The sequence below is a fragment of the Dermacentor albipictus genome, chromosome 3 (genome assembly GCF_038994185.2).
Source record: "Dermacentor albipictus isolate Rhodes 1998 colony chromosome 3, USDA_Dalb.pri_finalv2, whole genome shotgun sequence".
NCBI classification, from domain to species: Eukaryota; Metazoa; Arthropoda; class Arachnida; order Ixodida; family Ixodidae; genus Dermacentor; species Dermacentor albipictus.
In genome coordinates this window covers 150199720-150213074 of record NC_091823.1, presented here as the reverse complement: position 1 = coordinate 150213074, position 13355 = coordinate 150199720, and the positions used below count along the sequence as shown (strand labels likewise).

Genomic DNA, 13355 nt, shown 5'->3' with positions numbered 1-13355 from the left:
GGTCGCCATGGCCGGGATTTGATCAAGCGCCCTGGGGCTTAACGACGCAACGCCAAGGCCACTGCACCAGCACGACGGTTCATTAGCGTTGCGCTTGAAAATAATTTATTTTATTTCCGTAAGCACCAAAGAGAGCTTCCCTCATCACTAATTTCTGCACGTTCGTGCCTCCCCCGCTCCATTTTTTCTCGCTGAATGTCTCGTCATTGCAAACAAAAGAGCACCACTCTCGTGCCGTCGTCGTCACCGTCGTGCGAGATCTATAGCTCACAGGTGGCATTAAAATTCGCCCCTCGGAAGACACGCTCGCCAGTCTTCTTGTTATAAAGATTTTATTTTTTGATAGAGCAATAGATTGGGGAATATTTAGCAGATGAATAACGCCAGCTCAGGAAACTTCACTAATCTTTTATGGGACGAGTACACTTTCAAAAGGAATAAATGGTACTTGTTTTGCAACTAAGACAATAAATGACGTATTTATGGGACGAATGGCAATGACACGACACATTGAATTTAAGGCGTCCTTGCATGCAAGCACTGAAAGTGTTCTGGGGAGGCTCAATGCCAACGTGCCACAGCCTTCTGAAATATCAGAAAAAAGAAATAATTCCCAATATACCCAAAACTTGTAGTTAAGGGAGTTTGTTGGTCTAAATGCCGGGCTTTTAAGCCATTTACCCTATTTGTTTAAAATGTAGTGCGAAGGCTTACTCTCTTGTCATTACAATACATTGTATACATACTTTCTGTTTGAGCTAGGATGTCACCCTAGCGCAAACAGAAAGAAGTTATGGTGATTATATTAAGCAGTTCAGTGTGTCAACTTAGGAAAACTGCCATTTGAAGTATAATAAGGATGTAAAATATATTTTTCAATATGTACTTTCTAGGTGGCCTATGAAGAAGGATAAGCGGAACTACTTTCTATTTAGAGTGTTTCTGTAAAAATCTTGCCACTATTAGACCAAGTTTGTTTTTGTGTCGTCACGATAGGCCAGACATATATTACTTTGATGGTGTTCGAAGGAATTCAGAAACCTAAAAACTACCTTACCCTGTTCATGACAAAATTTCTATCTAGAAGCGACTTTGAAAGAAGTTCTTGGCAAAGCAGTTTAAATGCGACAGATTTCCCCAGAGTGTTCCTTGGTCAAAACGTGCAAAGTGAGAAAGAATATCTATTCAACGATCGCAGAACAAGCTACTAAACTTTATGGCAGACGGTGATCATTTTCCAGCCTATACTTTATCATTTGTACCGCCTTCTTCAAGACGACACTGCCTGTTGACAAGTGCGTCAAGTTATCTTGCATTTTTCTTTTTCGGACTAAACTTCTCGAGCGCCGTTGTCTGTGCTCGTGAAATGCTTCCCGTAGTTTCTTGCTGGACTTGCTTTGTCGTCGAAACTCCACAATCCAGCCCCAGCTCATCGAGTACTCTCTCCATGTCGCATGCATCCTCACGGTAATATAGAAGAGCTGATGTTCCAACGATGCTACAGTCTCCACCGTTCTAAGCAACGGTGGAGGAACACCCACTCTATAATGCAATGGAAGATTCAATGGCTCTCGGCGTCCACATTTTCAAAGATCATGCAAGGAAATATGTATTACTGTGCCTATTGCATAGAAACCCTACCTCTTTTGCAAGGTCTCTACTGAAAGCTTGGCGGTGGATACTTTGCATCGACGCCATATTGGCATCAAGCAGGGCTTTATGGCAATTGAAGTCCCCGTGTTCACCAATTGTAGTTTGATCGTTATCGACAAATCTCAGTTTCAGTGTTGGTTTTCCATTCAATCGAGACTCGTCGTGACAAAAAAACATTCCATTTTTGTCGTCTTTCCAGCAAATACAGCTTCAGGTTTGGTTTGCCACTCAATCGCGGCCAGCGATAGCGAAAACATTTTCTTTGGCACCATTTCTTCACGTTATGCTGCAGCCCCAATACGTCTGTCATGACGAAAGAGCGCAGGGAACTATCTTTTTAACGAGGGCACTCACTCTGCGGGGAGTTTCTCTAGTGTTCTGCAGCCGTGTTTTCGCAATAGAGCTCACGAGTGGGTGGACGGACGGACGGACGGACGGACGGACAGACGGACGGACAGACGGATGGACGGACGGACGGAGGGACGGACGGACGGACGGACGGACGGACGGACGGACGGACGGACGGACGGACGGACGGACGGACGGACGGACGGACGGACGGACGGACGGACGGATGGATGGATGGATGGATGGATGGATGGATGTTATGAGCATCCCCTTAGGAACGGGGTGGTGGGTTGCACCACCAAGCTTTTGCTATTATGCTGCCTAATACCCTACCTAAGAAAAAAAAAAGAGAAAAAGCGCGATGAATTCCCATAACCAATCTTTCTGACCCGTCATTGTGTATTTTGTTTTTCTACGTGTTCATGTTTTGTCGTTTCCCTACTTTTGTTCCATCAATCTTTCAATCGCCTCTTACTAATCTCTGTTGCGGACGTGTTTACTTTACCCTTGCTCTCGCTTAACCCAAGGGCTTCAACGAGTCAAGCGGTACTTAAATCGACCGCTGGACAGATATCTTCACAGTCTATTAAAATATGCTCTGTTGTTTCCCTAACTTTGCCGCAGCAAGCACAAGCTTCTTATTCCCTACTATGTCTCACTCTATAGGTGCGTGTTCTTAGGCATCCAGATCCCGCTTCGAAAATTAACGAGCTTCCGTTTGATTTATCATAAATTGTTTCTTTACTAATTTCGTTTCTTTCCTCTTAAGTAGTTACTCATGGAAGGTTTATTTTCCATTGCTGCCACCCATGAGATTATTTCAGCCTCTCTGACTTTCCGCTAGACGTTCTTTGTTGGTGTGTTGCTCATCCTACAGGTCGCATACTTGCTAGTAATCTTCCTAGTTATTTTCCTCCCCTGTGAAATATGTTTTTTTCTGTGCAAATACCTCAACACTCTACCAGCCCACTTATTTTCTTCCATATTTCTCAGTCCTTCTTCATAATCACTTTTACTGTGAGCTTCCGTCACTTCAGATCTTGTCCGGCCCATGTCACCCTCCTCAGCTTCCCTTGTAGTCTTGCCGTGAGCGCCCAATGCGAGGTGACGCACTGAGCTTTGGTTGCCATCGAGTCTTCATTGTACCCCTGATATCAAACACACAGCCGAATTTCCAAAGAAAAAGTCCTGGAACCACTACACCTTTCCACATAGCCCGGATCACCTCGTAACTACTGTATCCCCACAGCGCTCTGTGCTTCATTATGGCTGCATTTCTCTTCCCGTTTACTGTTACTGTTTTTTCCTGTGTTTCCATATATCTATTGCCTTCGTTTATCCATATACCAAGATATTTATATTCTTTTACGCGAGGTATTTCCTGGCCCTGTATTGCCACTGTCTGTTCACTGTTTTCATTGAATGCCATAACACCTGATTTTCTAACGCTAAATTTCAGACCGAGATTCTCGCCGTCCTGTTCACAGATATTAGCCAGACGCTGTGCATCTTAGCTAGCAACACAATATCGTCCGCATAAAATAAACCTGCAACCTGCTGCCCTACTACTCTACCCGCCTCTTTCTATGGCAGATTAAACCCGATATTACTTCCTTCTAGCACCATCTCCATCCTCACCATGTACATCATAAACAGCAGTGGTGATAAAGGGCACCCCTGCCTCAGTCTCTTGTTGATATCCATTTCTCCACGATCCTCATCCCTTCCCATTCAATGCAAACGGCATTTTCTAAGTAAATCTCTCAAAAGCTGCAGACAATCGTCGCCTAAGCCTTCCCCTTCCAGATTATCCCACGCAATGTTGCGGTCTACGTTGTCATGCAATCCTGTAATGTCTAAACAGTCCAGATATAACGGTCTGATTTCTACTCTTGATATTTCCATATACTGAGTAAGAACAAATGAGTTTTCATCCAAACGCCTACTTATTCTGAAGCAATTAAGTTCTCCCAAAATGCATTGTTCTCTGCCCATCCTTTCAGCTTTGATTTGATTGCCTGCATTGCTAACCTGCATATTACCGATGTAATGGTCAGCGGTCTATAGGAGTGAATTCTATCTTTCTCCCCCTTATCTTTATAAATTGCATTCATTCTACTTTGTCGCCAGCTGTCTGGTATTCTATCTTTTAATGTTTTTTTTCTTCTGCTTACACCACAGCTTCCTTACTTTTTGGATGTAGTCCTAGGTACTCGTCTAGTACTGTGGCTATGCGCTTAGGAATTTTCTCTTCGGCTTTCTTGCAGTTGAAATTTTCCAGCACCAGCTCCTTTTCCACCTGGGTCTTTTTCATGATCTTTTTTTTTCTCAAATACAACTTCTTCATTGCCGTGGAAAGATTCGGCTGTTATTTTTTGGATGTAATTTATGCTGCTTCCCCTTCCAGTTTGTTTCGATCTTCCTCTGGGATAGGATCTTAGTCTAGGATAGGATATGTTGCATTGTTGTTGACTTCCTGCCTAATAATTTTGTGCAGTGCAAAAATATTCTAGGTGCGGCCTTCTTTTTCTCACCTATTTCTGACTACCAGCGTTCACTTTCACCTTCTATCTTTGCTTGCACCAGTATTTGTACCATAGATTTTTCCTCCCTCTACATTTCTCATTTACTGGCTACTTCATCCTGCGGCAACTGCGCTTTATTTGCCAGCCTGTGCTTTCGGGATGCTTTCTGTCGTTCGGCGATCGCTTCTCGTATACCCCTGTTCCACCAGCTTTTCGATTTCTTTTTTTTTCTTTCCAAATAACGTGTTGTTTCTCTGTCCTCATTTCCGCCGTTACTACACATAGAAGTTCACTATATTCCTACTCTTTGCTTAACCATTTGCAACGTTCTTCGTCGACTCTTGTGACTATATTTTGTTCATTTTGACGTGCTTTCGACCGAGTGCTTTCGACGGAAAGCGCTGTCTAATGTCACGTGAAAAAAAGGTAATTTCCTTCTATTCTACATCGCGCATAACACCAGACTTAGTGAAATGTTTCTTTAGTGGTCGAGGAATCGAAAACAACACTTGTCTAAATATGTTTATGTTTCGTGAAAATTGCGGCTTTAACCCCGCATCCCCCCTTTACCTCTTGATTTGTGTGTGAACATTTGTGTATGCGCCAAGATAACTCCCCAAAAGCAAACCCATTCATGAAAATAATAATATTTGAAACGGTTCGTATGCACCCTTAAGAACTTCTGATGCAACCTGTTCTGCAACATCTGAATGATGCATTTCAGATGCCTCGCTAAAACAAGCTACTAGGTAGACAGCCAGGTGTTTGCTCTCCGCGTCATTAAGTTGTCACGTAGCGGTTCACTTCTTTCATTGTTATTGAGAATATTTTACATCGGGCGCATTTTTTACAGTAGCTAGATAGCGCATATACAAGTGGTCTAGACAATAAGTAGTTAATCTCGTATGTGACATTTCTGCTGCGAGTTCTCGCTACTGGTTTAACCGACCTGAGTGTGCTGTGTTGTTAACAGTGCAGTCGATAAACGCACGCCGAGTTCCGTCTGCCGACGCGGCTGCCTTGGAATTGTTGTCACCGATGTCTTCTCTTGCACTTCACTTTTTGTATTCCTTTTACGCATTCATAAGACGTTTTGCATATTCCAGAAGTTTACGAGCACAGCCTTTCGCGTCGAATTTACCAAAGCGGTGCGTTTGTTTACATAGACATTTACAGCCGCAGATCGATGTTAGCTTCGGATATTGTCCGAATGGCGCATCGCTAATATGAAATAATATCCTAACGTAGCAAAACATATATACCTGCACACATGTGTCGTGTTGTTCCTGCCTGAGACAAGTGAATATGAGGGGCCGAACCACTTAAACGGTGGATGGGATCCAGACACATATAATATGGGCTGTTATTGCTGATTCTCGCTTTTCTTTAACCTCATCATACTTACATTTTACGCGTGCCATCAAGTATTATTAGAGAAAACTGCTTGGTGCAAGCACTCACTTATAGGCCGTGTAGTTCTCTCCCGAAAACACGAGTGCCATCACTGACACCATTGGGAACTGAGCGAAGCGATTGTTTATGCTGCTGTGCCAAATGCACCGTCTCTTGTTTCTTGTTCGACGTCGATATAAACAGTGCTTCTCTGCAATTAGGAAATATGTCAGTATAACCACGTGCACAGACCCGCCCTTCTACTCGCGGATGCGACAGGCAGCCTTCAGGAATGGTGGCGTGCAGATATTGGCACAGCGGCTTGTCGCCGCTTATTGCGTCGGCGCCGAGCGAAGTGAAGATTAGTTGACATCAAATTGCTATAGGGCCCCAAATGAACTATAACAGCAGTTTTCGTCGCGACTGCTTATCTTTAGTTCAGTTCTACCGGTAGAGGGTGTACGAACTTGGCGGGGCCAGGCCTAACCCAGCCATAGCTAAACAGGATCAACAGTGGCTCAAGCTTCATATCCAAGCGATATGTATATACAAGCGAAGGCGCGGTGGCTATCGAGTTGTCGGTTGGACGGCCCCTCGCGTAGGGTTCGGTCGAACGATCATGATGGGCAGGCTGATTTTGTCAGTGCCGTTGACAATGAAGCCCGTCGCGCAACAACTCGCACCCGTCGGTTGCGTTGTTCTCGGCCTATAATGAGACAGTGGTCTGAGCGACACGCTGTGCCGAGTAGTCGGCCAGTCATTGGGGTCAGCGTCTTGTCGGTCTCGTATCGAACCAGTCTTACCACGCCTTAAACGAGTATGTTAAGTCAGGCACGTTCTGCCATCACCAGCAAGAGAGGGTCGACTCTCTAAGAAGACTTCGTCAGCAGTGTGCTGTTTTTTGAAGTGTAGCCCGAGTGTAACGCCGGGGTTTATCGATGAACTTGCTGGCCATCAATTTAAGGCGGTAACTACGTGGTTCACGGTGCAGTCCGGACGAAGCTCCGGCCGCTTTCTGTTTTAAAGTGGAGTTGCAGTTTTATGCTACGCACGTTTTCGGCAACGTACAGACGTAGAGCTATATACCAATTAAGTTCCAACGCGGTACGCGGCATGAGTGTTAGCTGCAGTCCGTACGCTTTTTTTTTCTGGGACTTTCCCCAAATATCATACCGCGCGGCCGCACGCGTGACTCTTCCAAAACGTTTCGCAACTAATCCGCTAGGGCATTGCGCATACGCAGTCGCGCCATGGAAAGCGCGAATTAGGCGTGAGGGAAGACCGCGTGCGTCAAGACACCCTCTGTCTCGGCTGTCTCTCCCACGCTTTTTCTTGCGTCCACAGCACAAGGCGTGCAGGGTGCGATAGGCTCATATATCGCACTTGCAAGATTACACGGCACCACACGACGATCCTGACGCCGACGGTGATAATTTGCCTGGAGTGTTCTACAATCGCTATCACATTAAAGGTACACGCATATGTACTAAGCAAAATTTTCACCGAAATTTTTATTGCTTTTAATGTTCGCCTAGCATGCAGCCTATGTGCGATACCGGCTGGTGCTTCGATACGCCAGTTTACTGCGCGATAAAGTACTCCGCATAAAAAGAAACACCAGGTATGTAAGAGACAAGGGGTCGAGACGTGAACGCATGGCTTCAATTAAAGAATGATGCGCTTAATTGAGTAACAGAGTACAAATTGTGAACGTTTGCTCCTTCATATGGCAAGTTTACACAAAAGAGGTCCGGCTACTTAGATACTTATCCTTTGGAGCGGCGTAAGACAGTCACGTAGAAGGCGACTGTCCTCCTCCTCCGTAACCGCGAGAGAAGGACAGGGCGGAGGAAACCGAAGAAGCTTTTGATGAGCGCCGCGAGTGGCCGCTCTGCTCTCCCGAACGATGCACCCTTGCAGAAATGCCGCTGGTCATTAAGAAACCGGGCAGCGCGAGCAAACGACGCCACTCAATTTACACTACTGTCTCCTTGCACGTTCAGTTCAATTGCAGCGCTCTCGAACCTGTCAGGACTGGTGGATGCTGCCCTGCAGCCTACACCACTGTTGCCGCGCCATCGTTGGAGAGACGTCCTTGTTGCATGCGTTTCGCGAACCGTGTGAATCACAACCCGCATACACCAATCTATCCTACCTCTAGAAGGTGTTGCTGTGAAGCGCCATCACCTCATCCGATGGAATCCGTCGAATTAAACTAGCAGAATAACTTTTTTTAAGAGATCAACTGTGTCGTCTCACGTGTGATGAGTGTTCTGAACGTCTGCGGTTTCACTTCTGCGAGTGCCTGTGGAGCTACGTGGCCAGCTACGCCCATAACTTTGAGAATATTCTAACTATTAGGTAATCCAGCAAAGTGAATGTGTGATAGTGCTTGTATAAAAATAACGAGCCAATGAGTCGCTAAAAGCAAATGATGGTGGATACGAATTTTCTATTGTTTAGAGGAGAGGAGAACCTGTGTATCTCGGAATTATTATTTCCATTAATGAGGTGTAACAGACACAGGACCACGTACAAGCAGCTCAACTTCCGCGTGGAACTTTTTTGCTCCCCTGTTCTGCACCCTGGCGACACCTTAGAATTAAATAAATAAACGTGAAACCTGGAAATATATCAATATCGAAGATTATTTCTCTGCCATGGTTCTTTTAACTCTAATCAATGCAGCTCAGTCGAAAATAGGTTAATGTTTATGCGCTATGGTTCCTATAAATATCGATTTCTTACCTGATTTGCCGGGCAATTATTCGCGACCATGCTGGTTCAAGTAGCGGGAAGTGGAGTATGGTGTAACTTGGCCGGTGCACACTGTCCTTCTTGTCGTTCATTAAACTGGAGATCATCTGCATTAAGAGCACAGTTTCCATGGCGAATACGCGGGGCACTTTGAAAGCGTATAAATATCGCAAGAGAGGTGTTAATGTAGAATATTTTTTTCTGAAGCAATTGCATTATTCAATATTGAAGTAAAAAAATGCGCTGTCTCGCCCGAACGCGCAAGCATTCAAAATGATACCCAAAGTATTTGAAAACAACACGCAGCAAGGTTCGTAGCTTTATCGGTCATAGGAATAGAAGCAAACATTTGCTTTCTAAACAAAATTAATAATAACAAGGACGGTATCGCGCGTGCGTGGACAAAGGTGAATATGTCTCACTCGAAGATGCCGAACACTCGCAGTTTGCAACGTTGTCCTACTGAAGAGCGGCAGCAGTGGCGAGCGGATCACCCTTCGCGCTGCCTTTCTCGTGACCACGAATTAGGCGCGCCAGAGAACACAGCGCACGCGATAGGATCAGTGATCTCGTGTCGCGTATTATTTGCAGCCACCGCAAATTACCCCCAAGATAAAGGGCGCGCGCAACCGTGGGGCTGTGTAGAAGTTGAGACGTGTGTTAATCCAACACCCTCTAGAGCACTAAAGACCTTCTGGCTGTACCATCTCCCGTTGAGCTACGTCACGCAAAAGAGGCCCACATACAAGTTCCGTGCAGCGTGCTACGAAGCTACGAGCGGCGCACCTGTGTTTAAAATGAGACGCGGAAGACCGAGTGGGCGACGACGGCGATAACAATTCGATTAGTTCCGGAAAACCTGCCGCTCCTTGGATAGCTTCGGGATTGCAAAAGTCCTGGCAGGCTGCGACATTCTTCCCAGCGCCCTTTTTTTCTGGACGTGAACCGTGCAAGTATTCTCTGCGTTTGAGCTGCGATTGCGGTTGTGCGTCCGGCAAACCTTCATTGCCGCGGAATGTAGATGAAGTTCATGCCGGGATATGCCTAACAAGTGCTGCGTGCCCAATTTCTGCAGCAAGTACAAATCGGGGCCAACAAATCATGCGTTCATGTCTCCTCAAGATCACTAACAGAATATTGGGTGCCAATGCTAAGGCAAAGAATAGAAAAGCTCGAATTCTGGGGAATAAGGCAGCTGTTTCTTTGTAAATAGGTGCACGAATGTTTTGTGTCTGCACAGCTAAGCTCATATGAGGTGTTGTAAATATGTGGACTGCGGTACTGTATGTAAAAATGCCTCAAAAACAATAATGTTCGTTTAGAGCCAAATCTAGACCTGAATAAATACATGTGTCCCGAATGTGACCCTTACAAAAATGACTTTAGACTGTCTATAGAAAGTCTGTAGACTTCTTATAGACGACCTTTCCTTTCTATAGATTTGGACTTTTGTTGATACAAAGTCTGTAGACTGTCTATAGACGAAAGTAGATAAAGTTTCTATTTCTTTTTGTCTATACGCAGTCTATAGACGGTCTATAGAAAAAAGTCGATAAGGTGTTTGCTCTTTTTTGCTTACTTCCCCTCTATGGACTACCTATAGACGAAAGTCGATACAGCTTCTATCTATTTTTGTCCATACTTTGTCGATAGACTTTCTATAGACGAAAGTCGATAAGGTTTCTATTTCTTTTGTCTACTCGCAGTCTATAGACAGTTTATAGAAAAAAGTCGATAAGGAGTTTGTTTCTTTATTGTATCCTTCCCCTCTATGGACTACCTATAGACGAAAGTGGATTACGGTCTCTATCTATTTTTGTCCATACTTTGTTTATAAAATTAAATTAAATTATGGGGTTTTACGTGCCAAAACCACTTTCTGATTATGAGGCACGCCGTAGTGGAGGATTCCGGAAATTTCAACCACCTGGGGTTCTTTAACGTGCACCTAAATCTAAGTACACCGGTGTTTTCGCATTTCTCCCCCATCGAAATGCGGCCGCCGTGGCCGGGATTCGATCCCGCGACCTCGTGCTCAGCAGCCTAACACCATAGCCACTGAGCAACCACGGCGGGTATACTTTGTCTATAGACTTTCTATAGACGAAAGTCGATAAGGTTTCTATTTCTTTTTGTCTACTCGCAGTCTATAGACAGTCTATAGAAAAAAGTCGATAAGGTGTTTTTTTTTGTATCCTTCTCCTCTATGGACTACCTATAGACGAAAGTGGGTACGGTCTCTATCTATTTTTGTCCATACTTTGTCTACAGACTTTCTAAAGACGAAAGTCGATAAGGTTTCTATTTGTTTTCGTCTACTCGTAGATTATGGACGGTCTATAGGAAAAAGTCGATAAGGTGTTTGTTTCTTTTCTGTCTACTTCCCCTCTATGGACTACCTATAGACGAAAGTGGGTAAATGTCTCTGTCTATTTTTGTCCATATACTCTGTCTATAGACTTTCTATAGACGAAAGTCAATAACGTTTTTATTTCTTTTTGTCTACGCGCAGTCTGTAGACGGTCTATAGAAAAAATTCTGTAAAGTGTTTGTTTCTTTTTTGTCTGCTTCCCCTCTATATGGACTACCTATAGACGAAAGCCGATACAGTCTCTATTTATTTTTGTCCATACTCTGTCTATAGACTCTCTATATTAGACAGTTAATAATAATAGTCGGCTAAGGTTTCTATTTCTTTTTCTCTCCTGGTGTATTGAATGTCTATATAAGAAAGTCGATAATATGTAATGCCGAGTTCCCATACTCCCCGCCCTCTGCGAAGGCGATGATATGGCACTGGTTCATGCGCGACCGGCACCGCGTGCAACCCCGGCGCGGCGGGCAAACCGTGCAGACTTCTAGTCGTCATTCGGTGCAGCTGCACCGAACGAGGATCGCGGCGGAACAGGCAACGTCCGAGTCACAAAGGTCTTCCAGGCACCCGAAGGCCCTAAACCTGGCTGCTTCCCGGACGTACACTTCGCGAGACCAGCTGGTGAAGGTCAGATGGTGATGATGTGGCAAAGGTGGTGAATAAGTCGCGAAAGCCGGCAGACCAGGTGGTGAATTCACCACCTGGTCTGCCTCTGAGTTGTCGTGGTATTGCATGTCTATAGATTAACAATAGACAAACATCGTTAATCTGGGCCCAACCCGTGTACGCTGTAACCAAGCGCAGGTACCGGTGGATAATACGTAGCTGCGTTTGATATAAGCCACTGAAGTTGTATACTGCTGAGATTGCTGTAGAGCCTATTTGTAGACATTAGTATACACATAGTGTATACCTCCGCATTTGTTGACCACATGATATGATCTACGTAGTCGGTCTCGGCAATCCCAAGACAGCCTTCACAGTTGTCGCATCACTTTTGCCGCAGTAGAATAAAGAAAGCAAAACGCCGATCCAATTGTTATAGTAGTTATGAACGCCAGCTTCAGCTACAAGTGAATTCCAAACAGGCATCGAGCTAACAGCAAGGACACTCGTAATGTTTGTAGCTGACAACGCGGACTTTGTGAATGTGCGATGAACCGATGTCGCGCATGTGGTGTTCGCGTTGTGTGTCGTCCGATTCTCGGACACTTTTCACATTTTCTTCATACCTCGGCTGCGTCACTAACATCGGGCGGTTTTTTGTTGACTGATATCCTGCACTATAAACCCATCAAAGTTTCTCATTCACTTAAAATAGGTGCCAAATTATCAGAGCCCACCCAGTATTTCGCCGGCGGTATGCCTGGGCAGCCACGCATATGAGTACCTCAATGCTGTACTGATTGCTTTGACCTATCACCGGAACAGGAAATTAGCACTAACATACGTGCGGGCATCACATTTGGTGGTACGCTGGAAGATATGCTACAAGTACGCTAATCGACGCTGGCAATAATGCGTCTGAAACGTTTGAAGGGCCCTGTAATGGCTTTTACAAACGGCGCATTCAAGTTAGCGTTCCAGTCTCATACGATAGCCCACAGCGTTTGTCATACAACCTGCCAGCGCATTTCCTTCGTCCACGAAAAAAGATGAATAATGGTGATAAAGATGAATAAGCCACCCGTTCCAGCGCGCATGGCGCGCAGAGAGAGAGCGAAAAAAAAATGAAGGAGGAAAAGGCGCTCACACTCCTCCGAGCGCGCGCGCCATCGCGCGCGGAGCTCCTGCGCATGCTCGGAGATCTTGCGCATGCGCGGCGGTGCGCCATCTCAACGAGCGCGCCGGGAACGTAAACGGTTGTACCGGTGTGCGGTGTCCGCCTGAACGTTGGTGTCTGTGTATGCGTGTCATCTTTGTGGCATCACACGTCAACTACACTGAACGGTAAGCTTTAGCAAAGATGTTTTGTGTCAATAGCTCATGATTATGTGAGCGCATTTCGTAGCGCGAAGCGGCTGGATGTAGCGCAGGCGACTCGGGTATAGTGTCGGTTTGTCGTTGACATGGTTTCATAACGCGCTCTTGTTCTCGCTTCTACTATACGGAATGTTTTACGGCGAGCGATCGCTCGGGCTTGTTGATTTTCGCATAATAGTTTGAGTGCGTAAAGAAGGAAGCTACACCATGTTTTAACTTGATATTGAGCTACCACTAAGCGGATTGTGTATGTTGGGCAGCCAGTGTGGTAGATCTCATTTCGTGGCGCTTGATCCGGCCGCGATGAATGCTGCGCCGCATGT

At 45.3% G+C, this 13355-nt stretch overlaps 1 protein-coding gene across 2 annotated transcripts in view; it reads right to left on the bottom strand.

Moving 5' to 3' along the window:
• LOC139056974 (uncharacterized) overlaps positions 1 to 13355 on the bottom strand; it is an 82038-nt gene that overhangs the window by 25390 nt on the left and 43293 nt on the right. For both annotated transcript variants that reach the window (XM_070534760.1, XM_070534759.1), the window contains one exon: positions 8667 to 8782. In XM_070534760.1, the coding sequence (XP_070390861.1) occupies positions 8667 to 8782 (116 nt within the window). The remainder of the gene's footprint in view (positions 1 to 8666; positions 8783 to 13355) is intronic.